The following is a 27,207-nucleotide window of genomic DNA, read 5'->3' on the forward strand; positions in this document are numbered from 1 at the left end:
ATTATCAAAACATTGAGCAATAATACAAGTTAGTTGTCATGGGACACTATTATGTCTAGATGGACATTCTGGTACTCTTCTTATTGTAATCTTTTTAAATACCCCTATGAGAAAGGGGAAGGGTACAGATAACACCAGTGAAGGTTCCAGCCTGCTCTGCATACAATTTAAGAGCATTTTAGGAACATACAAAGGAATGCAGATCTTTACATTTGACACATATATCTGTGATAAATGGTTATAGGGTTGAATCACTAAGTAAACAGTGCACACACAGCTTGGTGCTGAGGTCGATTTTCACAAAACTCACCCTAACATTAAAATGTTTGTAACATTGAAGCATAAATTCTGATTTCGAGATGCCTCAGCATTTGGGTGTGAGGACTGAGAAGATGCAACATCAGTCTCCCCATTGAAATCCAAGGGCCATCTGAGGATACTTCCTTTCCCCCTGCAGAGTTTTAGCTTGGTCTCGAAGTGAAAATGGGTGTGCAAATACTCAGTTTCCAATGCACAGACACCCTTGGAGAATAAAAATATATGTATGCATATGTATGATCAAAGATAAGACTTTATATTTGAGCATTTAGTGATCTTTTCATAGCTCCCACAGCCGCCAGACTGGGAGGGAAAAGCCTGCCAGGGTCTCAACCAAGGTGCAGGCTCCTGTGGTTAAGGGCATTTGGCAAATTCCTAATTTTTTCATTTTCACTTGTCTCACAGAGGATGCTTCAAACCTTGAAAGCGTCCTTTGGAACTTGTAAATCCTGTGGATTTAAGAATATTTAGATGGATGATAAGCAAAGGGAGTGCGTTGTTTGTCTGCACCTTCATCACACTGTATAAGACTATGACCTTTGTCGGGATTTCAATGCCCACACACTAAGGAATAGGCAGAGACCTTTAGACTGCTAAGTGTAACGAGGATTGTTATTCAGGTTGCGCGGCTGAATCCACCAACGTTGCCCAATTGGCTTTTCCAGAAAAACAAAACGGCAAAAAAAAGAATCCCTGCCAGTAGAAGTGCAAAAGTACAGGAAAGACAGGAAGGATTAGGATATAAAAGATGAGGAATTATCTTGATCTGAGAACTGTCCAAAACTGTTTGAGTCCGTCCCTCATCAGAAATGCCACTTACCATCATGGCAATCCCCTATCTACCATGCGCTCATCGAATGGCCCAATATCTACAGTGATACTGTCTACTAAGAAACCCTTGTCAATTAAAGACTTATTCACAGAACGGTCATCAGCAGGTTTACCATTGGCCGCGCTTCCGTCAGCGAAAAAATATCCATCAATGCATAGCTCATCCTGTAGCCTCACTGTTAGGGAGAATTCTCTCTTTAGGCTGAATTTCCTAACCTAGTGAGTCCCCCAGCAGCTTTGCTGGATTTCTGGAATTTGTTTTTTTCTCCTGCCAAGAGTGAGACTCTTTTTCTCCCACTCTTGGACATGATTTATGGTGTTCCTTTGACTGTTAATGTGTTTTATGGGCTATGGGGTCCTTTACTCCATAGGGTCTCATGTGTTTTTACTATGCGTGTTACACAGCACCCTCCGTGCAGTAACACAGGGGTGTCATAGTGACACCCCACCATAGACTCCATACTCTGGGACTGACTACTGTCTCCCAGGGCATGTAATGTCACCATTGGCTTTACTAGTCCCAAATTATGAACAGAAACCAGTACAAACCATCATATTGTGGACGTACTGGTCGGGGCAATTCGATTGCCCCGGGGTCTGTTAGTCGAGGGGGCACGTCTCCGTTCCGCCTGATCGAGTTTTGGCTGGTGGCAGTGGATACTACTTTTTATATTCAACCGCAAATATATCCCTATGGGATTTTTCCATTGTTCGAGGCTACCAACTTTAATTATTTAATTCTCATAGCCTCGAACATACCGCCGGTTTATTTATTTAATATTAATTCGCCGGTTGGTATTTTTTGCCAGGACTCGATTCTAAAATGGCGTTTGTGTTCTCTTCTGTGACTCCAACCCAAGTCGAGCCCTTTGTACCACGTTTTGGTGGGCTTCTCCACAGAAGCCTCCAAAAGTGGTGCCACTCTGTCTGGGTACCACAGGGGGTGTAGGAGGGGGTTTAGTCACCCTGGACTGAGTTACCTTAGTAACTCAAGTCACACTCTTGTGTGATTGGCCCAAGTGGTGAGCCGGCCGGCTCACCACTTAGCATGTTTGAGTGACAGCTAGGCTGAGTGAATGGGGGTGTGCTGCATAAAAGCAGGGCTTTGGAGACTGGAACTTCAGAAGTCGCCACAGGACCTGAGAATCCGACGAGGGAGAAGCTGAGCCGACCTACCACGACGACACCACCGGTGGAGCCCTGCGGAACCGACTCACCACTTCCCGACGACAGAGAAGATCTCCCGGCTAGAGAGGGTTCTTCCCCTGACTGGTGGGCACAACCAGTTTACCTTCTTCTCTTCGCATCCCAGGCTGTCTTGTGGTCGAATTGCCCGTGCCAAGCACCCCGGCAACCGGAAAGCCACTTACCACTGGACCGCGAATAAAAGGACCGCTCCTTTTACCTGAGAACTCCGCGGCTGGTTTCTTCCCTGGCAGTGCAACGGACTCCTGTCTTCCTCTCCGACGAGATCCTCTCTTCCCCCGGACGAAGCACTGACTTGCATCCGCTGCCAGGAACAACTGCCCCCGCTGGAGTATTCTCACCACTTTAAGGTACCGTGTCCGCCAGGCCTCCCTTTCTAAAGATTGCTACAAGGAACCTTTGCAAGACTCTTGTGCACTTCAACTGTGTGACCTTGGACACATTTCGTTCTGATCCTCTTAAAGTGGATCTGGCCTTCTGAACTCTAACTTCACGGTTTTACTTGCCTTCCTCTCTTGTTTTGTTCTTATGAAAGTGTTGGGATCTGTTTCATATTATACTCTGCTTTTCTCTCCCTTTTTAAACAAATTATTAGAGTGCCATCTGCGTTAAGCGCTCACCGCTGTCTGAAAATAAGTGGGGCTTTACTTAAGACTTGTCTAATATTCTTCTAAGGGAGTGTATATCTTTTAGTGACCGTGTTTTTGAATTGCTTACTATTAGTGCCTGTGTGTTTTTCTAGATGTGGTTTTAAATAAATAATTATATCTATTTTACACCAAGCTCTGGTCAGTGTTTACTTGTTCTACTATGTTCTTTTGACCTATTGTGAATACTCTGTATACTGCCTAACTCTTCTTGAGGAAAGTCTGACTGCTCAGCCACAGCTACCAAGTGAATATGTGTGGTACAGACTGCTACCAAGTGGGCTTACTGCCAAACACCTGTAGTCTTAAATCTTTTGCAGTGGTCCCAGAGGGAACTGCACAGGTTTCTGCCTAACACTCACAGCCTGTCACTTCCATTACTTTCACTGTCAAATCATCCAACACTGACATAGACAGTGAGAAAACGTTGTCTATATTGCAAGCACCTCTATAAAAAGGGCTCATTTACGCCATGCCTTTTAATGGTATCAGCCACTGTCACTGAGGTGCCGCTGCAGGACCATCTAAGTGAAGATACTCATTGGTAAAAATGTTGTTGGCAAAACCGTCATTGATGAGAAAAAAATACCTCCTAAAGAGAGAAAGGATAAGAATGATGCAGTTGAGAAAGCACTGCCCTGAAGGCACCTCATTCATCAAAAAAGAAAGTACAAGTTAATGTCTTCACAACGTGCATTGACAGAATCTGCACTTTATAAAGAACTGGTGTCGCAGATCTCACAGACACAGGTAATCCCGAAAGAGAATCTGGAATTCCAAATAGACAGATGTTGATGACCCACAGGGAGAATTCAGGTATGTTGGATATCATGCCACTAAATTAGGACACCAAAGTCATAGAGGATAGGCCCATGGATAAGGCATGTGAACCTGATATACCGGGAGAATCTCAATTAATCTTACCACAAACAACTCGTCAACCAACCAGCTCATTATCTCTTCTTATACATTATCTACAAGCCATGATAATAGAACTACTTAACAGAATGGTGCAGAAAAGGTAAGGAGTGATGTTAATGAAGGTATGAAACTGCAGGCTCAGATGAAACTTTCACATTCTACAGTCAGTGCCCTGGTGCCTAAAAAGATAGGACAAGGAATATCGTTGCCTACGTACTGTACCTGATTATGGAGATCTTAATAGGAGGATACTAGAGATCTGCAACTTCCCCCATAGTCCATATATTCATCACAAGGCTTGCAGCCTTATGAGTTTGATTAATTTTTTAGCACCTAAGAATAATTCACCTGAAGATCCAGCCAGGGATTTGCCACCGGACAAATTTAGATCTTTTGTTTTATAGTGTAGAACAGGGCATCAAATGTCTTTGCCCTGAATTAGACTACTGGGATTAGCCCTCCAAGTGATATACCTAAGTGTCTGAGATTCCAACCATGTCTGGACTGTGTTTGTTTGGCTACTCTCTGTGATGCGATGATCATCCTGAGAGAGGTGAAATGTGGAAATAATACATTTGCAACCTAGGCATTCAATTTGTAATAAGAGTACATGGGGCCCTCAACTTGAGAAAAATAATGCAATTTTCCAGAACCATGGGGGCAACATTGTAATTTGCAAAACGTTTTGAGGGTTGAGGAAGTTTTAAAAGAGCACAAGCAACAGCTCTTTAAAGGGCAAAGTCGTGGGGGTCATGTTAATTCGAGTCAACTAGTTGATTCTGGAGCACACCAGGATGGCTGCTTTGTGCAGAATTGGAGCAAACCATTATTATTTACAAAGCTAATGTAAACCTTTATTATTAGGGGCTAGGCCATGGAGGTCTCTATTTTAAGAACTTTACAGAGCCACAGTGCAGGATTTCATTATCTTTGCTGGAGCCAAATCCTTTGCTTCATTAGGATAAACCAGAGGAAATCTGTGAGCTTCCAATATCGGCTATTAAGCAGACGTACAAACAACATACCCGGTCCAAACTTCTTAGGTGGCCAAGTTATACATGGAAAATGAGAACCTTTTGTATAGGAATAATATCTTAACATAATTGGCCCTCCATGCCCCTCCCTCATCTGTCACCAAACAAAAATCCAAGCCCGACACTGTTTCACCTCGCCCGACCAGCCGACCATCTTACTAGAAACGTGCTCTCCTCCACTTGCTCACTCCATTGAACCTGTCTATTCCAAATTCAACTCTGCACTGTGTACATCCTTTTAATGATCACTACCCTGCCGTCTGACTTCCCCTTTCCTGTCCATGTATCCAGTTGAGGTCAACAAAGAGTCTCTGCTAATGCCTCTGGCACAAAGACTGATTCCCCCACTCTGCTCACTGCCTGCCAAGGAATCGCTACTCCCCATGATCACAGTTCCCAACACAGTCAATCCTCCGTTTGCACTAATCTTATTTCCTTTCTCCACTTGCACCCTTCAAACCTATACAGAACCCTCCAGGCCATGCATTCATTCTTGAAGAACTGCTCCATGTCCTCCTCTCGCCACCAATGACTCTGCCTCCTACCTCTCAACTAAAATCACTAAAATACGGGATAATACGGGATGTCTTGTCCACCTTTCTATCTGTTCCACTTCTACCTTGTTTTTCCCCTCCTCCCATCTTTGCTATACTCCTCTATCTAACTTCTCTCCCAACTCCCCACTGAAAATTAACCTATCCTTGGCGCTGCCAATGTATCATGCGCTCTGACCACTTTGCACCACAAATTGTAAAGGGACTTGGAGCCGTCACCTCTCTGCCTGATCTACCCACCTTTTTCAACTGTTGCCTTCCCAGCCTGCTACATAACAGTCATATTGATCCTAAAGAACCAAGTGCTGACTTCAACAACCATTTATTCTCAGACCTATCACTCCTTCTGTACCTCTCCAACGTGCTAGAGAGGGCTGTTTTCAACCGCATAGTCCAATATCTCGAGGTTCACTCACTTGCTGACCTCCAGTCTGGATTCAGGTCCAAACACTCCACCAACAAAGTGCAAATCCATGTTTTCAGTTCCCTTACCACTGCCCACCACCCTTACCGTTCCTCCATTCTCATCCACCTAGACCTTTCTGCTCCATTCTCATTCTTCTAGACCTTTTCTGATGCATTTGACACTATGGATCATCCCTCCACCTTCAAACCCTTTCTTTCTGTATTTAACAGGGTGTCCTCTCATCTCTCTGACAACCACTTATCCAATTCATGGGACTCCAGCACCTCCTTCCTCCCTGCCACTCCTTCCCGTGGGTGTTCCTCAAGGATCAGTCCTAAGCCAACACCTCTTCAACCTATACACCACCTCCCTCTGCAGACTAATTTCCTCATTTGGCTTTAACTGGCACTTCTTTGATGAAAATACACTGCTTATCTTCTCCTTCCCCTTTACAATCTCCAACTGCCTAACCACCAGCTGCCAATCGATGACTCTATGCTGCCCCATGCTAAACTCTTCAAAGACGAATACCATCTTTCTCCCTGCCACCATACAAACCCCACTCTCCCATCTCGTTCCCTCTAACCACTTCATCCATGGCTCATAACTTTAGGGTTCTCCTTGACAGCAACCAGAAATTACCAGCATTTCACCACCACTAGGATCAAACTCGGCCTCCCAGACATTCCAAAAATCTGCTCACACCTCATGCACCACTCAACCAAAACCCTTATCACCATTCTTTTGTTCAGCAAACTGTACTACTGCACGGGCCTTCCCCGCTATTCCTTTGTTCTCCTCAACAAAGTCTCAACTTTGCGACACACCCCCTTTTCCAGCTACCCAGATCCTTCCTCCTCCAGCTGTGCATACCGTCATCATACTGAATGGCTCCTCATACAGAACAGTCTGTTTAAATTCCTTCTACTCATGTGTAAATCTATTTGCAGTCTTGCTCCCCACTACCTCTCTTAATGCATCTCACTGTGCTCCTTCTTTCGAACACCTCAGCAACTGGTCTGTTCACAACCTGTCAATCCATGTCAATGCTCGTAAGCGCCCCCTAACTCATGCCTCCTTCTTCTTTTAGCCCCATTCCACTGGAATGTTCATCCTCTGGCCACCAGAACCATATCTTTAGTGGAGCTCTTCTAAATGATGCCGGAACTCCACCTGCTAGCATTAGAAGTAGCCCCCAACACCCTCATGTCCAAACTAATCGCCCAACACACCTTTCCTGCATTCTGCCTTCTGGACTATTTTCTATGTAACTTGTAAACATGTAAATACTGGCCTCAGGCTCCCAGTGTTAAAAGAACTGTAAGGTCATCCAGTCTCTGTCACTGGTATGTGTTCCTATTCTTATCTCTTCCCCACCTGGTACCTTGATGCCCAAGGGATTAGGTGTTTTACTAATAAAAAATTTAAATAAATGCATCATTCAGCCCCACAAAGTAAAGGCAGTTTACACTTTAACTGCCTCTGCTCTGTTATTGCCTACTTTGTAACTCATTTCTGTTTAAAATGACACCCTGTTCTTAAATAGTTATTAGTTAGGACTAACAATGTGCTCGAGAGAGGCATACACCAAATATCTATTTAAAAAAACATATAAAAGCCCATCCTCCAGCATGGGGTCTGGCATGGATTCACATGCTCATGAATATTCCCCTTCGTCAGGCTGGGAATCCTCGGTAAAGAAAAAATCAGTATCAGTTTCGTTTCTGATCTGTCTTTCTTAGTAGTAACCAATCACTGATCTCTGGGTCATACTGCCCCCAGCCAATGACTGCCCTCTCCCTAAGACCCGCCCCTGGCAGCCATCCTCAGATTTTTACCACACGCTCAAGTGTAGGGAGTCTTCGTGTTTAGCTCTCGAGTTTTTTACTGCGCTTTTTCAGGAGATTTTCTCATTTTTTCGGTTAATTGAGCCTCACGATAACGGAGACCCGTTTCGGAATTCTTCTACGCCCCTCAAGGGTGAAGTTTACGTCGAGTTTACACTTCTTGGAGGATTCCGGAAGATCTGCGGCCTACCTCAATGGACATGGCCCAGGCCAAGGGAAGCTCGACACCCGGATCCAAGCTGTTCAGGAACTGCCCTGGATGCGGATTATATAACGTTTTCAAGAAGGACGAGCATTCTCAATGTCTCTACTGCCTTCATGAGGAGAAGACGCACGTGGAGAAGGACTGTGCGTTCTGCAAGAACCTTTCAGAACGGACCAAACAAGATCGTTGTTCCCGCCTCGCGGCCTGGCTGGAGAAGGGCACAGCAGATGAAAAGGCGAAGAAGAAATCTGAACGGTCTTCTAAGTCCTGTGAGGGCGCCCCGGCGACGGGGGCCCAACATAAGGCCAAGCACCGCGAGTCCGCGGGCACCGGGAGCGCCGAAAGGTCGGGCTCTTCGGTTGCCAAGCAGGGCGCAACTTCCCCGGCACGTGCGGCCACGAGCCAGCCCCCTGGTTCGGGGAAGAGGAAGTCCGAGAACCCGGGTAGGCCGCTGGAGCGGACCCGGTCGATCTCGAAGGGGGAGCGAGGCGCTGACCCTCCCCCCAATGCGAAGGCCCAGGACGCACCTAAGGTGGTGAGGGCTTTGATCCACCCGGCTAAGGCCTCTACCGAAGTGGTCGCTGCGACCCTGGCGGAGCCGGCTGAGACTACGCCAGTGGAAACGGCCTATGGGCCCGTGAGTATTCCTGCCACCACGGGTGGAATCCTCTTTCCAGCCCATCGCTAAGACCCCCGTGAAGCCCCCGGCTGAAAAAGAGGGGGGGGGGGCCGGTGGCCAATACAGACCCGGAATCAGCCTCTGAGGAGGAACTGGTGGAAACCGAGAAGGGCCTCAACGAAAGGTCCATAGGCCTCAACGAGAGGTTCATAAGCCTCAACGAGAGGTTCGAGAAGGTTCGATCCCAGTGGACGGTTCCCGCTGACGTGATCGAAGATAGCGACGATGACGACGAACAGGGCCCAGTGGAGCGGCCATCCCATCCGTTGCAGCCATTGCCCGAGCCCCAGGATAGCTCGGCGGCCATTTTGTTGGCAATCCAATCCTTATGTACCGAGATAAGAACGAGATTACCACGCACCCCGACGGAGGAGCCAGAACCAGGCCCTTCGGGAAGCCCTTCGAACAAACGGAGGAGAGTCCACCCCACTCCGCCCTTCGTACCTGCGAGACCGGTGGATCCCTCATCCCCCTCGCCGGACCCTAGAGAGGATACGGCGACGGATACAGCGACGGGGACGGACGATGACGGCGGCGATGACATGGCGGACATCCCGTCGTCACCCCCCCGCGGGCGTCTCCAGCCGACGAGGTTGGCTCTTTCCATGCCATGATAACCAGGGCATCCGAGCTCTTCCAGCTCTACCCTGAAGAGCAGAAAAAGGAGGGGTTTCTGTACCAACGACGAGAGGCCAAGAGGAAGACAGTCCTCGCGGTGCCTTTGCTCGACGACATCTGGGACGAGGGGCTTGCTGTCCTCAAGAACCCTTCCACGACACCCGCCAAGAGGGACAGGTACGAGAAGAAGTACCGAGTCCCCGATGCCGCCCCCTTGTGCCTCAGGGCCCAGCCCACGCCGGACTCTGTCATCTCGGCAGAGGCTAAGAAGAAGGCAGCGGGCGCGGCAGCTTAAACTTCCACTTCCCCGCCGGACAGCGAGGGCAAGAAGTTGGACTCTATGGGACGACGATTAAGGCGGCCAATGCCTTAGCGATCGTAGCCCGCTACGACAGGGAGCTCTGGTTCAAGATAGCTCCCCTGCTAGACTTCCTGCCTGATGACAAAAGGGCGGAGGCCCTAGAAATTCTGCAGGAAGGCAAGGTGGTGTCGGATCACGCCATAACGGTGGCAACGGACATTGCCGATACCGGATTTCGCCAACTGGGCAACAGAGTTTGCCTCCGATGACAAGGATGGCTCAAGGCGACAGACTTTCGCCAGGACGTCCAGGCCAGAGTGTTGGACATGCCATTCGATGGCAACAACCTTTTTGGTAAGGCGGTGGATGAGTCGCTACAGGCCATCAAGACCGACTGGGAGACGGCCCGGGCCCTTGGGGTGCTCCAACAGCGACGGCCCTTTCGGAGCTCCGGAGGCAGACAGGGTGCCTCCAAAGGATCCAGGGGTGGTTCCTCCACCTATCGCAGGCACCCCGCTCTTCCTCCCAGGAGGCCTACAGAGGTTGCGGCAAGCAAGGGGGATCCCGCTGTCGTCGCCAAGGAGGCCAAGGCGGCAAGGCCGCCTCCAAGCAAGACTGACCCGGCCGGGTTGTCGGGCCCCCACCGAAGCACCCCGGTGGGAGGCCGGCTGACGAAGTTCGTCAGAGTGTGGGAGTCCATCTCCACCGATCGTTGGGTGCTGGACACCCTGGCCAACGGGCACTCGCTGGAATTCCAAAAGAAGTGCCCTCGGATTCCTCCCATGGCCGGAAGGAGAATCACATCCCTCAACTGCTGTTGGAGGTAAAGGCGATGCTCAAGAAAGGTGTCATCGAGCTCGTCCCCAGGAGGCTCCGGGGCTCCGGAGTGTACTCAAGGTACTTCCTCGTCAGAAAGAAGACAGGCGGTTGGCGCCCCATCCTGGACCTGCGTCGGTTAAACAAATACATCAAGGCACAGAAATTCAGGATGGTTACCCTCCAGCATGTGCTGGGACAGCTGGAGGAAGGCGACTTCCTATCGTCGTTGGACCTGGAGGATGCCTACTTCCACATCCCCATTCTAAAAAGGCACAGGAAGTTCCTCAGTTCCGTGGTTCAAGGACGCCACTACCAATTCAGAGCCCTACCGTCCGGATTAAAGTCGGTACCCAGGGTTTTCACCAAGTGCCTGGCACCAGTGGCAGCGCGGCTGTGCCTGCAGGGGATCCACGTCTACCCCTACCTGGACGACTGGCTAATCCGTGCGAGGACAAGGGAACTCGCCGCCGAACATACGGCAAGGACCGTCCGGCTACTCACGGAGCTGGGGTTCGCCATCAACTACCCCAAATCCCACCTGGTTCCATCACAAGTAGCACTGTTTCTGGGAGCGAAGCTCGATACAGTGGGGCAATTGGCCTCCCCTTCAGAGGAGAGGACCAAAACCATCCTGGGCAAGGTGCGGCGCCTGTTAGCCACAGACGTGGCCAGGGTGAGGTCCATCAAGTCCCTTCTCGGGATGATGTCCTCATGCATCTACCTTGTACCCCTTTGCAGACTTCGGATGCGTCCGCTACAGGAGTTCCTCGACGCGTGCTGGTTTCAGGCGACGGGCTGCTTCGAGGACAGGATCCCTCTCGACGAGGAGTTCCGTCGGGCGATCCTATGGTGGGGCACACAGGCTCACCTCACTACAGGCACGGACTTTCAAACCCCAGCGTTTCAGGAGACGGTGACGACGGACGCCTCTCTGGAGGGTTGGGGGGCCCACACCGGAGATCTCCACGCAAGAGGCCTTTGGCTCCCGGAGGAGAGGTCTCTACACATCAACATCCTGGAACTCCTAGCAGTGTTCTGGGCGCTCAAGTCATTCCTTCTGTCCCTCAAGGACAAAGTGGTGAGGATCTTCACCGACAACACCACCACGATGTTCTACATAAGGAAGCAGTGGGGCACCAGATCCCCAGCCCTATCCAAGGAGGCCCAGGATCTGTGGCATTGGGCCGTCGCCCAGGGGATGTTTCTGGTTCCCTTCCACTTGGCAGGAATAAAAAGCACCATCGCCGACTCACTCAGCAGGAAGCTGCGCTCGTGCCACGAGTGGGAACTGCGCCAGGACCAAGTGGATCGACTCTTCCAACAATGGGGCAAACCCCAGATCGATCTGTTCGCGACGGCGACGAACTCCAAGTGCCAGAGGTTCACCAGCAGGTTCCCACAGCCGAGGAGCATGGGCGATGCTTTCTCGTTCCCTTGGGACGGCCTGTTTCTATACGCGTTTCCTCCATTGCTGTTGCTGCTCCGCCTCATCAACCAGTTCAAGAAGTCCAGGTGCAGGATGATCCTCGTCGCACCGGCGTGGCCGAGGCAGATCTGGTTCCCGGACCTTCTGGACTTGTCAAAGTCCCCACCAGTCAAGTTGCCGGCAGACGCAGATCTTCTCTCCAGAGAAGGAGGCGCCATTCTCCATCACGACCCACAGTCGCTGAACTTGCAGGCCTGGCTCCTGCGGCACTAGAGTTTGGAGGGTACGATATACCAGCTGATTGCAGAGAGGTTCTTGCAAAGGCCAGGGCGTCCTCAACTCTCAAGTGTTACGGTCATAAATGGAAGAGGTTCTCTGTCTGGTGCCGTGCACAGAAGATTAACCCTCTGCGGATTACGGCCCCTCTAGTTCTGCCGTACCTACTGTCGCTGGCCAAAGCTGGACTGGCTCACGCCTCCTTCAAAATACATCTGGCGGCCATCTCCAGAGCCCTTGGTGTTGCCAGTTTTCTTCCCGTCGCCTTCGACGCCGGCCGAGAGGACTTTGCACTCGCTGGATGTAGCTAGAGCGCTGAAGTTCTACGTGGACCGCACGAACAGTTTTCGGAAGACATCACAGCTGTTTGTGAACTTTGGATCTGTGAATCAAGGGAAGGCTCTCTCGAAGACTTCCATCTCCAGATGGCTCTCCGGCTGCATCATGCACTGTCACCGGTTGGCAAACCGATCGCTGCCCGGCCGTCCGAGAGCCCATTCGACCAGAGTGATCGCTGCTACCACGGCGTTCCTGTCTGGTGTGCCCCTGCTAGACATCTGCAGGGCTGCTACGTGGAGGTCGACGCACACCTTCACAAGATTCTACTGCGTCGATCGGGACTCCAGGGAGGAGTCCAGGGTCGGCCAAGCAGTGCTGCGCAACCTGTTCGCCTAAGGTGAGCATGGTGAGGAGGTAAGAATTGCTTAATGTTGAGTTTTGGATGTAATGCTTAATGTTGAGCCTTTGCCACCTCCCGTGGTTGTGCATGTGTGTACTGCTGTGTATTCTTTTATTCATGAGCATGTGAATCCATGCCAGACCCCATGCTGGAGAAGGAACAAGTTACTTACCTGTAACTGTTGTTCTCCAGCATGGGTCTGGCAGTGATCACCACTGTGTCTCCGTGCTCATGGCGGAGAGCTGCAATGCCTGCCGCCCTAGTGAGCATGGCAAAAGAGGCTCAATTTGTTGAAATCTAGCCATGCTGCAGTGATGACAATGGTTATTCCTGCTGGCCTGATGAGTTCCCACAGGTGCATGAACCCCGTGCAGGAATCCATATGCAGTGCTGCGCTCAGAGCTACTTGTTTTTCGCAACTATCATTGTTTCCATGCGTTTGTGCCTGTAACGGGGCCTCACAGTCCCTGCCATACGAGTAAACTAAGGGAGAAAGAGATTGAATTGGCACGCTCTTCTTTTTAAAGCATTCACGATATATTTAGCAACCAGAGACACAAGCTGTGAGAACTTTGAGAACGTCAGCAATGGTTTCCCCACCGTTACCTAAGACTCACATATGGTTTACACAACAATGGGCCACGGGTGAGGGTTATTAGGGGGGTCATACCATCTCGAGGACATGGTGGCCTCCCCCCATCTTTGCCGTTCATGGGAGAGCTCATTCCGAAACCTGGCTTGTAATGGCTGCATGTCATGGCAGGCCTTGTCTTCCAAAAGGCTGTGCGGTCTGTGCTGAAGGTGCTGATGAGCAGTGGAGGGCAGGCCGGGGTAAGTTAAGTGTGCTAAGGGGGAGCGTTAGAGAATCGAGAAGGGGGCAGCCAGTCAGTGTTCCTCCACCCCCAACAGCAGAGGGACGCAGGAGGCAGACGCAAAGAGCAGCCTTGTGAGAAGCAGCCTTCTGCAACATAACTTTTTGCAATACTGAACTTCACTCCTTTTCAATCAATCGTGATTGCATTATGGTTTACAATAGAAACTTTTGCAAAAAACATCAGGCTTTCAATTAAATAATTATATTTAAAAAAACAAATAAAGTAGGCGATCTAGAATTGGCACAGGCAACATACACACTAAGCATGCAGCAAGATGCTTATTCATGTCACTCCTTCACTGGCTTCTATATATAAATGTAAACATACAAAGATGATACATTATTTGAATACTACAAAGGTTTCTTTTTCAGAACATGTTTACTTTCATTTGTTCATGTTATTCATTTTTTTGTTCAGCAAACAGAAGGTCTTCCTTTAATTTTGAATGCCTGCGCAGACAAAGCAGTCAAGATGAGATACCTCTCTCCCCATCGTTCCATCAACGTACTGCATTACCATTGCACTTAATGCAGCAACAGGTAAATACAAATATAATCCAGTTTGACTTGCATGTGCAATTTTCAAAAGGGAATATGTGAAAATCTTGCATTTCTCTATTAGTGACTTTATTTCTAAGTAGTAAGCCTCCCATAGCTTGTTCAGTGAAGTGAAGTATGATTTTTAGCTCTTGCTAATACTAGTTGGTGCTTAAGGGCCACCTATAAGCCAATACTATTTATTGCACTGGAGTACAGCTTGCAGGGAGGCGAGTAGTGATGAGACACACACAGCTTGTGGGTGGTGTTTGGTTATTTACCCACTTATTTACTGTCCTTGGCCATGCTAATCCCTATGGTCATTCCTACTAAGTACCTGCCCCTCCGTGCCCAAAACACATCCTCCTGGGATCTCTTTGAGCTAGCTCTATTAATCAGTCACATCAAACGTTGTGCTGTAAAGACCGACAAGTTTTATTTCTAAGCAGTCTTCTGAGAACGAATGGCTTACTTGCAGCTGTAAATTCGCTTCTTGTGTAATAAAAATGTCTTAACCAATTGTGCCGTCAGCCACTTGACCTGTATATAATGTGTACATTACCATATGCATTTCGCTAATTTAGGTAGTGTTTAGCACAACGTGCGTTGTCCCTTACTTTCTCTCCCCCCCCACCCCCATTATTCTCTCCTCAGGCTCTGGACACTGATGTTATATAATTATGTTGGTATGGTCTGCTACCATTTGTGGACGTTATGGTAATAAACCATTGTTATGAGCTAGTTGATATTAGCACCCTGGTGGGGGGAGCCAGCCTATCAGGTGGCTAGGAACGCGGGCTTGAAGTGCTGGTGAAAGCCGCGTTCCTGCCCGCTTGATGGCCAGCTCCCCCTACCCTCCATCCCGTTTTGTTTTGTTTTCCTTCTCCCGACCCCCCACTTACTGTATTTCTGCGCCAGCGGCACTCCCCGCCACACCTTCCTCTCTGCTCCTGCAGGCCACCATGGAAAGGGAAGAGAGGGATCCGTACGGAGTCCTGCTTCCCTTTACATGGCAGCCATCTTGGAAAAGCATTGTCCTTCGTTCAGCGAGACGCACGCAGCGTCCCGGTGAACGAGGGAAAATATTTTTATTAGCACCGCTGGTTACCGCTTTGGCAACCCAGGGTGCTAATAGCCTAGATCCTCGTTTTAAGTGCTGCAACAGGGGTAACGGCCCAATGCCCTCGTTATCCACCCTCGCTTCACTTGGGCTGATAACTTGGGCTGCCGGGCCGTTACCCCCTGTTCCAGCCCTTGGAATGGGGTATTAACACCATATTTATATTGAAATCTTGGAAACATTGTTGTTGTAATTTGTCAGAATCATTGGAATGTTACTTGGGCTCCAGGCTCCAGCTAAAATCCACTGATAGAATGGTTGGGTTCAAAATGTGGCAAGCCTGGAACTAGGCAGCACGCAGCCACCTTGGTGTATAATATATCTAGCCCCTTTTTCCAAGTCTCAGTGCCCAATGTTTCTTATTAATATGGATGAAGGGTCATCACCACACTAGCACTGATCCAAACAGGGGTTGGGAACATCATCTGTGCCACCAAGCGTGCAGTTTTGAGCAGTCGCAGTAAGATGCTGGGAGTACACGCTCATGGTACTAGGCCATTAAAGGGGCTACAGAAGATACTGGTTCGTGGCAGAGAGCGAGAGAGAGAGACCTGCGGCAAGCAAGCACCAGGATCCATGGGGAGGGGGCACACCAACAAGCAGAGTCACCAGGAAGCGCTTAGGGGAACCACATAAAAAGGACAACAAAAAAGCACAACAAAAAAGGAGACATAATGAATCTTTTTTAATCATAACCCATAAGAACAGTCCTGTACCAAAATGATGGGAATTTCTCCTCTGTACCAAAAGCAATCCCAGGCACGGTTTTTTGCCTTATCAGGCATCATCAGTGAGGTAAAGATGTCTCTCTTTAGGGGCACGGGGGCCAGAATGATATGCAATTGGTTAATTATCATATGGTAGGATACAACGAGGACCCTCCTGAGTGCAAACCATCCCATAGTACAGGTTATTTGTCCATGTTTTTGCAAATTTGGAAAAACGTGGCTTTCTCCCTCAGTTACTAAGAGTAATTCAGACACAGACCCTATGCACACTGTACCTAGAGAGGGAAAGCATTGTGGGCACCCCTCACCGATGACGCCCAACAAGCAGAAACGTGTTGAGTTGGTACTCTTAGTCAGAGAATTGCACAGCATTTCAGTGTTGGAAAGCCCTTTTGGATGGGACACAACTAATTAGCAAATGGTTATTTCTCTTGGGGTAGGTATGGCGAGCTAACGCATGGTTGTAGACCCTCCTGAGTGGGGAACCATCTCATAGAACAGGCTATTTAGCCATGCTGTTTCTCAGTACAGGGGCTCTCATATTTGTCCACACAAGTCAAAGAAATCAACGGTCACACCAACAAGTAGAAATTACCCATGCATTGTGGAGGAAGTTATATTGAAATTGTAGGCACATTCAAAACGTTTGGGCCCATGACTATACACATTTAGGTAATAATAGACTACTCCAAATAGGTAGAATGAGATGTTGGTGATCGAAGTGTTGTCAAGTTGATCAGGGCAATCTGTGACCCGAGGAGATGGCATCAGACAGTGGAGTACAGTTTGTCTGTGAAGTGATGAACGCATTTGTAAGCAATATCAATATCCGCTATCGTTGCACCACTCTGTGCTACCCTGAAGGAAAGACTGGTTGAATGAATGAACAGGTTTGTGAAAGGATGATTTCAGCGCTAGCAGTTCCTATCCCGCAGGGATTTTCTCAAAGAAGCACTCAATGCTTATCGACTCACTCCATACTCAAACACAAGAGTCAAACTGTTTGTTGAGGGCCAGGACACCTACCAGCCGACTTAATCCCTTATAGCCAATAAAGGGTGGCGGTGGTCCTTCGAATGTCAAAATGACAGAAGTCCTAGACAGAGTTAGGCAAAACAAGATGCATAAAAAAAGAACAAGTTGGAAACAGAGGATTGAGGGAGGCTGAGAGACCCAGACTGGACTCTCCAGGTTTCATCCTCTGGAGGCGATTGTCGCCACCCAAGGAGCAGCAACACCCATAAGGCTGGTGAGAGATGGTCTCATAATGACATGGTGAAATCCAGAGTCAAAAGCGTAATTACTGTATGAATTAGAAATATTCCAGGCCCAAAGGTGACAAGTGATAAGAGAGAGGGCTAAAGTGAAACTGTCCCATGCGTTTAGAAGGAATCTGGACTGCCCCAAAAGGAGCCACAGAGCAACGTCTGTTGCAAATGTTAATTGTGTATATTATCAATGCGCTCCCCTCCTCCCCTTTTCTTTTTTGCCTGTTCCCTCTTTACCCAACCCTTTTTACCCTTCTCAGCTGGGGAGAGGCCATGATTATTAGAAGGTTGGTTAGGTTCCAGACTCCAGCCCACACCCACTTAAAAAATGGTTGGGTTTAAAATGTCGAGAGCCTTGAACTAAGGCAGCAGACAGCAAGAGGGGCTCTATTATAAATCTAGCCCATTAATTCAATTCTCCACGCCCAGCTTCTTTTAACATAATTCCTGTTTTAACTATGTTTATACATGCAATTGACTTGTGTACTATATGCCCTTGTTGTCAATAACTCTATAAAGATGCAAATTATTTAATACACGAAAGAAAAGAAATTTAGCAAAAAATTGAAATTATTTTCGTTTTTCGGTGAAAATGATAAAAAATAGAGTTACTGATCGAAATGACATACATTACTCACCGTAATCGTATTTCTGATGATTGTGTCTGCTTAGATTCACATGCTGTGCATATAGTCCGACATCTAGTGGTAATCGCAGATTATTGCATCTTTTTTTCGAAGATCGAAAGGGTTGTCGACATGAGCATGTCTGTAACACTATCCCAAATGTGACGGGTAGTGTACCCAAAATCTCTCAAACGTCGAGGTCCCACTGGTTGTTTTTTCTGCTATGAGGGAGCCTTATAGTCTGCATGAGCGAGTACAGAAGAGAGAAGGTGCACGAGTGCAGAAGAGAGAAGGTGTAAGGAATCTATGTTAGTTCTACTCCAAGAGAGGAGGAAGGGTGGGCGCATGTGAATCTAAGCAGATACAATAATCAGAAATACGATTACGGTGAGTAATGTATGTATTCTGATGCTTGTGGATCTGCTTAGAATCACATGCTGTGCATAGACTAGCGAGCAGTACCCAGAGATGGTGGTGTGATGTGTGAAGGAACAGTAGCAAAGAGATGTCTTAGCCCCGCTTATCCCAAATGAGAATCAGACCTAGAGTGTGTATCTAGGCAGTAGTGTTTTGTAAAGGTGTGTAAAGAACTCCAGGTTGCTGCTTTGAAAATGGAATCTAGAGGAAAATTTGCAATTAATGCTATAGTAGCCCCTGTGCCCCGATTCAAGTGAGCTCTAGGCGTGAAGGCAAGAGTGTAACACAGTGTGATGCAGTTTACGATCCACTTGGAAATAGCTGACCAAGAGACGGGGTCTCCTTCTCTACCAGCTGCCACTGATACGAAGAACTGGTTTGTTTTTCTTAGTGGCTTTGTCTTCTCCAGATAGTAAATAACCGCTCTACTCACATCTAGTCTGTGGAGGCTCTTTTCTGCCATGTTAGTGGGGTTCTGGAAAAAGGTGGGTAGTTCTATGGACTGGTTTACAAGGAACTTCGAGATAAATGTGGGCACATGCGCAAAACTACCTTGTCTTTGTGAATCGTGATGAAAGGAATCTCAACTGTGAGGGCCTGCAGTTCACTAACTCTCCTTATAGAGGTGATCGTCGCAATTAGAGCCCCCAGAAACTGTTTGACCTGACTGGGGGTTAGACTGGATTTATTTTCGTTGATGGAGAATCCTAGGTTGAAGAGGAGATCTACCATCTTCTGGGTATTTGTCTGGCATTTTCCTCCACCGGCTTGTTAATTAGGGTGGCTCGTGTTACGGGTTTGAACCCAGAGTTTGTTAACCAGACATGCCGCTTGAGTAGGGTTCCATGGGCGAGGGTGCGTTCAGCGGTATCGGCCGAGTCCAGTGTATTTTTCAGGATATTGTGGGTCACTTGTCTGCCTTCAGCCACGATTGCCAGGAGGCGTGATCGGTAGGCTCTGGAACTTCTTAAAGACCATCCTGTACTAGGCCCCACTGAACATCACTGTAGCTCGCAAGGAGCGTGGTGTTGCTGGCAATTCTTGTGGAGTAGCCCGCAGAGGCGATGACATGCGTCCTAGGGGCATAATGTTTTTTGCAGTCCTTGTCTGGAGGGGATTCTGCTGAGGACAAGGGTACCCCTGCCCTCTTGCGAGTGGTTGTTACTACCAAGGAGTGCGTTGTGGCATGGCCCCTAATGTAGAGGGGGTCAGATGGGGCTGGGTGAAACAATTTTGCCACCCGGGCATTAACTGCCCATGTAAGAGATGGGGGCAGTAAAGAAGGAGCCAGGCCCCTTTTAATAGAATTTAATAAGGGAATGGCTTGGCTAACAAGAGTCTTTTTGTTGAGGATGTCCTCCACGAAGTGGGGGCGGCTTCGTGCGTAGCAATTTTGAAATGGCCGGCTGCTCTCTTTAAGAGGTAGTTGAACAGCATTTGGTTGTCAACTGGCGACAAATCTCTTTGCGTGCAGAGGTGTAGTAGGGGGATCCAGACAAATGACGTCTGAGTCAGTGGTATGTGGCAGTGTGTTCCATGAGCCCTGGTCCTCTGCCTGATTCTAGTCTGGGTCTTGATAGACTGGGTCCTGATCATAAAGGTTAAACCCTTCACAAGAAACCTCTTGGGTCGGGTCATCGGGATCGTCCCCAAAGATATTATTGTGGTATCCCAGTGGTTCCTCCAAAGAGGAAAACTGGGCACCAGGGGAGGAAGTTTCTGAAATTTGGAGTGGATGGGGCAAGAGTCCACTTCCCTAGGTCTCTTCAAGGCTCTGTCATATTGGTCTGAAAAGTCCATGAACTCAGCCATCATGGCCATACACTGTTCAAACCTCACCCTATTCCATTCTGAATAAATTGAAAGGTCAGGAGGTGGGAAGGGCTGCCTAGAAGGGGATGAAGGCCTTAGAAAGAGGCTGGGGGGCCTCAAAACAGCCCCTGGCCGCTGAAAGGGTATTCGAAAACTTCTTGCAAAGCTTCAGAAGCTATATTGACAGAATAGAGGTTTTTCGGTGTGCCTGAAGGTGTTGCCGCGGTCGGCGACACCACCAATTCCTTACAGCGTTCCTTTTGACGGCAGGTGGACCGCAGTGCATTTTTTAAGAGTACTGCCCGTTCCAGAAGGAGTTTTATGCCCAATCGCATGCCACGGATGCGGGGAAGGCGCTGAGCCGCATGGTTGGGAAGGTACCGTTGACATTTTCGGCGGCCCTAAAGGCTTTGAGGACTTCTTAGACGAACCTGTCGAAGAGGCCTTAGGGGTTGTGTGCTTAAGTACACATGGTGCATGGGTGCCCTTGTCGCCAGGGTGTGACTTCCCCATAACAGTGCCGATGGCCTGCCTGTCAGCCCGAGGACAGGCACTTGGGAGCGCATAGGCTCTGCAGATGGCTTCCGAATCGGAGCCATGGCTGCCGACTGATTACTCGTCCGAAGAGCCGGCGGGGGAAAGGCTTTCAGCCTGCATAGTGTAGGCCGCCCACCGCTTAGTCTGCCTGTCTTCCAGCGTCTTAGGCCGAAAGAGTTTACAGGCCTTACACGAGCGCTCATTGTGGTCACGAGGAAGACACTTATTGCATCAGCAATGGGTGTCTTTCTGGGGAAATTTGCTGTTACAAGACGGGCAGAATTTAAAAGGAGTCCTCTCTATAGCAGAGGTTAGCGGCAGCCAGACAGAGAAGAGAAAAAGAGGGGTGAAGGAAATGCATTCTCAGAGAGAACAAAAAAACAGGGCCCACTCTCCCTACTGTAAAGGCCAGGCCTGAGGGCCGAGGCCACGCGGTCAACCGTTGCTGAGCAGTTGCAGATTTAGTCGGTGGCGGCAGGAAACCCATGATACAGCTGTTGAGAAGGTTGTCAAAGTTGACTTAACGACCGTAGGCCGTGGGACTAGATATAGCAATATAAAATATTACAAGCTCCACATAAGTGACCAACTAGGTTGGCTGAAAAATACAATCTGGTGGGACCTCAACGCGTGAAACGTTAGGGATGGTGTTAGTCACGCCCATGTTGACGTCCCTTTCGATCTTCGAAAAAAAGATACAATACTCTGAGATTACCACTAGATGTGGGACTATATGCCCAGCATCTGATTCTCTAAGCAGATCCACAAGCATCAGAATCAATATTCTAAAGCATTTCTCTGACTATCAAAATCCCTCTACAACAGTTACATTTTAACAATTTCCCCCATTTTACCTTTATTTTTCATTGGTAACAGATTATGGCTGTTGCAGGACTGGATTCCAGCAAAGTTCAGAAACATTCACCTAGTCGTTCAACTCGTTCCTGGGCCACACCTCCAGCTACCCCAGCAAACAGAGACCGGACTCCTTATTACACACCTCTCATCCGCGTGGAAAAGGCAGAATCAAAGGAACAGATGAATAGCAGCTTATCATCTCTGAACAGGGGCTCTTGGTACTCTGATGGTCCCGATATTTCATACCAAACATTCAAGCCCGCCAATCTAGCTCTTCCAATTGACTTTGCACTCAAACAAAGTGAAAAACAAAGAAGTGCCGACAGTTTGGTTGAAGCGGTAAGTGAAACTAAAATCCTCTTTAAATTGAAACAATGTATTGCCATTTCTGTGATTGAAGGGAGGTATTCTTAAAACACTGCCATTAAACCTCCAAATAGGATTGTTTTAGTGTGCTAAATGAATGTTTATACAAACCCAGGTTTTGTGAGATATTGAATATGAATTTCCAATTGTATTTTCAATGAAGGGGATATTATCATCGGATGTACCTCATGTCACAGATGGCACAGAAACCACTCAGATTCACAAGGAAAGTTCAAGAGTTTTTATTGATTTATTTGTGGGTCCTAGGACCCGTCTCTCATGTTCACAGGGATTCCCACCTTAGCCTAGAATCCCATAACCCTGAGTTGGTACTATTGAATGGCAACCCATTCCAAGTCCTTGTACTAGTTATGTTTCCCTAAATGCAGGCTCACTCACTTCCTAGCTTTCCCTACTCTCGCCACAAGTTAATTTTCTAATGGGAGAAAAGGGAAGAGTACTCATATGTAGAATCCTCCCGTCCCCTGCACACTATTTGGAACTGTCTATAACAGTGTAAAGTTATGTTCAAGATGTAGTCTTTACAACAGGTTTCATAGGTATAACAAGTTTCGAAATTGACTCCAAACAGAATTATATGCTACACATTTTATAGAAAATATATAATTTTTAATTATAGAGAATAAAAGGGAAAACAATCTCTATGTCCATTGTAACATTGGCTGACGCATTTCGAGGACGATGCCTGTTCTTCATGAGCCTTACGGACTGCGGAAGGAATATCGTACAAAAAAGCGAATTCAGTAATGAGTTGATAGAATCAGTTGAGTACATACATTTCTAGAATCAATTAACAGCATAATCTTCATGGCTAGTCTATTAGACAACAAACAGAATTGATGAACATAAAGATTCAGCAATGGGTCAGATCCCATGGGGGTGCATTATGTACATGGAGCCAGCTGGATGTAAGTAACCCCCTCCTGAACAGATTTTTGACATGGGTGTGTAACACCGAACTTCATATGTGAGAAGTTGTCATGCATGTATAAGGCCAGCAATCAAGTAAATAACTACCTGTCTTTCAAGCCGCATTGCCACTCTCGTGTTGGGAGTGACATTGGGAAGCCTCACAAGGGACCTAGAGCCGGAATAGGACACAGAGACATCTGAACAACCTCTAGCACCTGAGAAGTGCATTGATACGTTTTAGGAAGCACCTAGAATCTGATGGGTTAGGAGAAGTCTGAAAGATGTCTAGAGCAGTCTTGAGAAACTTTAGAAATTGTTTTAAAAAATTACTTTAGCCAGAGAGGGGCGCTGAGAACACTGAAATGTGCCTACTATGACATGGTCGTTAAGATGTTTTAGAAAGCGCTTAGAGCCTAAGTGAGATCCAAAGTTGTTTGCAAGATGCCTAAAACCTGATGGGGGCAATATGCAATTTAGAAAGAGCCGAATGGAGGCTTTTGAGAAACCTAAAAGTATGTGAACCTGAGAATGACCGAGAAATCTAAAAAACTTGCAAAGTCATTGGGAAACCAATTTAAGACTGGCAACCTCGAGCAAGGAGCAACAAGACTAACTAATTCTAACTATATGTGCAAAAACAGATTTGATAAAATAATAAAATAACACTTTGAGACAAATTAGCGTCCTTTTTGACACTTTACTACCCTGCTTGTGTTCAAAGACAACTGTGGATGTGAATATGATAAAATGCTCCCTGTAAGAGTGCTTTCAACACATGCATTCCCATTGAAAGATAGGCAGCTGGCAATTTTAATTTTAGTAGTACTTTCATTTGGAGCGAGTGGTCCTGTTAGTTTATGCTATCGGCATAATTTAAAGTATATTTTACATTTTAAGAGAGGGATTTCAGCAATCGATTAACAGTTTACATGTTTCAGAGCTTCTAACCCTGAATGTGAGTTTTGTTTTTCAGGTGCTGATATCAGAAGGACTTGGAAGGTATGCAAAGGATCCTAAATTTGTTTCCGCAACAAAGCACGAGATTGCAGATGCCTGTGACATGACTATTGATGAGATGGAAAGCGCAGCTAGCAATCTCCTCAATGGAAACATTCAAAATGGGACAAATGGGGACATGTTTCCTATTTTAAGCAAGCAAGATTTGGAACTTCAGGACTTTGGCGCTGGTTATAGTGATGAAGAACCGGAAACTGTGAGATATGAGGAAGACTTAGCTGATGAAATGATATGCATTACAGCATTATAGTATTTAGGAATCCATGCAGTTGTGGTTTTATAACACGCAAATGAAGTGCCTCATAGTCACGAGGGACCAGGCACGTGAAGGAAGGGGGCTGATCAAGCTTTTGGAAGGATGACGTCACACCTGATGGAAGCCACAAAGTGGTGCATCAGCAAGCGTCCCCAGGTTGATGACGATGAGACAGACTCAGTTTACTGCAGAATTGTTGTATTCTCCAATAGCAACATCTTGTATAAATCAGAGAGATGCTGACCATTGTTTAATGCAGGCAACCAAAGACTTACTCAGAGGTGCAATATTCTGCCTATTTTTCAAGCATTTTTTTTGGTGACCTTGAAAATGATGAAGACGGTTGGCCATGAAAGCTCACGTGTGCTTGAGCGTAACTGAGCGAGAGGATGGACACGTAAATGGTGATGACAATCAAAATTGCTGTGTCATTACCTCAGGCAGCGATCAGATATCAAATATTCGTTGCATTGAGCATATCTATTCTTAATTCTTCAGACATTCTACCAGACTAGTTTTCTCTGATCTTCAAAAATATGTCAAATGCCACATTCAGGAGCTACTTGTTTAGGAATATACAAACTAGTTCTCATTTGTAACACCAGTTTACTTAAGAAAATATTAACAAGATAGTCTGTTTTGTGACTATCGGTAAGGGCAAACTACACTGGAATAATTGCATTTTTAATGATGCACTTGCAGCCAGCTAAACTTTGAATTAGATCGTTAAAATCACATAGTGCATAGTTTGTGTAAATCATCTGTATTATACGATTTTTTGTAAAGAGATGTTCTATATTTTGTAATTATGATACTGTACTTGAACAACAGCAATATTTATGACTCTAGATTAAAATAAATAGTCCTCCACAAGATGATTTGAGACATAGATATTTTTTGGACTACATGGAGCTTTAGTATAATGTGGTAATAAGGCCGAATGATTGATCGCTCTTCAATACTGAGACTTGAATTGATTAAAGCAACCCATTTTGTAAGATGTCTCAAGTCACTGCAGCATATCTCTTGATGAGATATGCAAATAGCCAGTTCAACTACCAAAAATGTTGAATAAAACCATTTTAATAAAAATCTGTGATTACAAGTATTTGAATTAGTTTAGTGTTTAAATATAACTTATCACAAGCATTTATAAAATAAATGGTGCACAGATGTACTGCTGCTTTAACTCGTATTGTATTTATAAAGTATGTTGTGTACAATAGACTGCAAACTAAAACAACCCAACAAAAGAAATGTTTTTATTTATGTGTATGCTTCTTTGTTGCCCCATGACCCAGTTTTACAAATGCTTTTGTATTTTTAATTAAGAAAACATATAGGTACTATACATTCGCCACATTCCAGAACATAACTGCATACGCAGGGAGTCTCTAAATCATCTGAACCCCCTCTGTTCTTTTTAATGCCCTTCCTCCCTCCTAACAATGGTCGAAGTGGGTGGGAGCGGTACTCCTCTACTTTTTTTAAATTAGGTTTTGCTGTTCCTATACTTTTATTTTAAAAAGAAACTGTTCGGAATGGTTTCATTTTAAAATGAAAGTGTAGGAAGCAGTTGAAACCTGCACTTTCAGTGCACTGCACTGAACATTCCTTTAAACAGCAGGTGCATGTGTTTGGGGGTTTGTATTGTGTGCGTGAGGGGGCGTGGTGATGGGTTTTGTGGGGAGCAGGTGCAGGCCAATAGGGAACATAGTGCTGCTACTTCTTTTCGAACGCTTCGACCACTGCCCCCAGGTTGTCATTGATATTAACAAGTCGGTCTGGTACACAAGTACATCAAGGAGGGCAGGGCCATCAAAGAAATACTCATATAGGAGAATCGAACAGCACCATTTATTTTTGCTAATAAGAGTTTGAAGTTACATTTCACCATTAAAAAAAATGCTCTTCACTTCTTGTCTGTATATCGGCTTCCGTAAAGCAAGTTAAATCCCAAAAAGTATATTTTGCAAAAATAAGTAAATCCAATCCAATAGCTGCAAAGCAATGGTTGTCACTTAACAAGTGTGCTTTAATATGGCTATTCCTTAGTGGGTAATTTTCTGAGGGAGTAAAATCTGCTAAAGAGGGAGCGTGCTAATCTGCATTGTATTATCAAAGGAATCCAGTTGCATCCATATGGAAAAAAGGCACTCAAAGTGCAAATGAATACTCCCACCACACTTAGCGCCTGGAAAAGATCCCATGTATGAAGAATGGCAATTTCTTTTTAATTTTTCTTAAAATGTCCTACTCCTTGTGGGTTGTGGGAATACCAAGGAGGACGGGGTCCCACCGCAAGCTGTGTGATGCTGAGCTACAGTCAGAGGCCCAAACTCACCACATGTATCCCTCCAAACAATGCTGTCCGTTAAAAGGCTGATACGGAAAACATTGGTGTATATATGATAGTGAATAGGCTAGGAGGTATGCAGTCTCTTCAAGAGTTTTTCAGTATGGCAGAGGGTGTCCAAGAATACGATACTGTGCACAATAATATAATGTAGGTTGATCCCACAGTAGAACATTGCAGAATATGAAGCGCTACGAGAAACGAGCACAGGTGCTATGCCCTAAACATGCAGGACAAGGTCAGCCCACATATGCCGGTCACATTTTGGTTTCAAAATGGCAGATGAGACTTATATAGGCTTGGTCCACTCAAACCGACAGCACTGCTCTCCCAGTACAATTCATCTGTCTTACCTAAGCAATATACCATCAACCTTTCAGAAGGCAGGGGTGTGGCTACAGGGCCATAGACTAGGACGTGATTCCGCAGTGCTCCTTCTGATCCTCATTGATCCTGACGATAAAACATGCTCTGAGCTTGCTGAGATGCATACTTTTGGTATTACGGATGCATGAATGAACAAGGCATACTATGATTTTTGTTAGTAGTGAACCGCAGCACACACTGGAAATTGTGAGCCGGAGAAGTATTGCAGCAGCCCGTCAGCAAAAAACAAGATGGCGGCTGGACTCGAACAAAGGATTGAGCCAAAGGCTATGACGCTGACGACGAAAGACCCAAATCCAAAATGGAGGAGGCAGCCTGGTAACCGCTGCAGGGTCATGAAGCATACAA

At 46.8% G+C, this 27,207-nt stretch overlaps 2 protein-coding genes across 7 annotated transcripts in view; one reads left to right on the top strand and one right to left on the bottom strand.

Annotated features, from left to right (window-relative positions):
- Positions 1-25,224, top strand: part of CACNA1D (calcium voltage-gated channel subunit alpha1 D) — a 2,225,258-nt gene extending 2,200,034 nt beyond the window's left edge. For all 5 annotated transcript variants that reach the window (XM_069643624.1, XM_069643621.1, XM_069643623.1 and 2 more), the window contains 3 exons: positions 14,060-14,181; positions 21,563-21,883; positions 23,817-25,224. In XM_069643624.1, the coding sequence (XP_069499725.1) occupies positions 14,060-14,181; positions 21,563-21,883; positions 23,817-24,110 (737 nt within the window). In that variant the 3' untranslated portion in view covers positions 24,111-25,224. The remainder of the gene's footprint in view (positions 1-14,059; positions 14,182-21,562; positions 21,884-23,816) is intronic.
- CHDH (choline dehydrogenase) overlaps positions 1-27,207 on the bottom strand; it is a 1,156,730-nt gene that overhangs the window by 67,080 nt on the left and 1,062,443 nt on the right. The window contains exon 8 of one of the 2 annotated variants that reach the window (XM_069643627.1): positions 22,530-22,639. The exons of the other annotated variant lie outside the window; for it this stretch is intronic. Coding sequence (XP_069499728.1) covers positions 22,545-22,639 — 95 coding nt within the window. The 3' untranslated portion in view covers positions 22,530-22,544. Of the gene's footprint in view, positions 1-22,529; positions 22,640-27,207 lie in introns of those variants that run through there. 2 annotated transcript variants of the gene reach the window in all.

This window comes from Ambystoma mexicanum, chromosome 2p, assembly GCF_040938575.1.
Source record: "Ambystoma mexicanum isolate Mex_15411 chromosome 2p, UKY_AmexF1_1, whole genome shotgun sequence".
NCBI lineage: Eukaryota > Metazoa > Chordata > Amphibia > Caudata > Ambystomatidae > Ambystoma > Ambystoma mexicanum.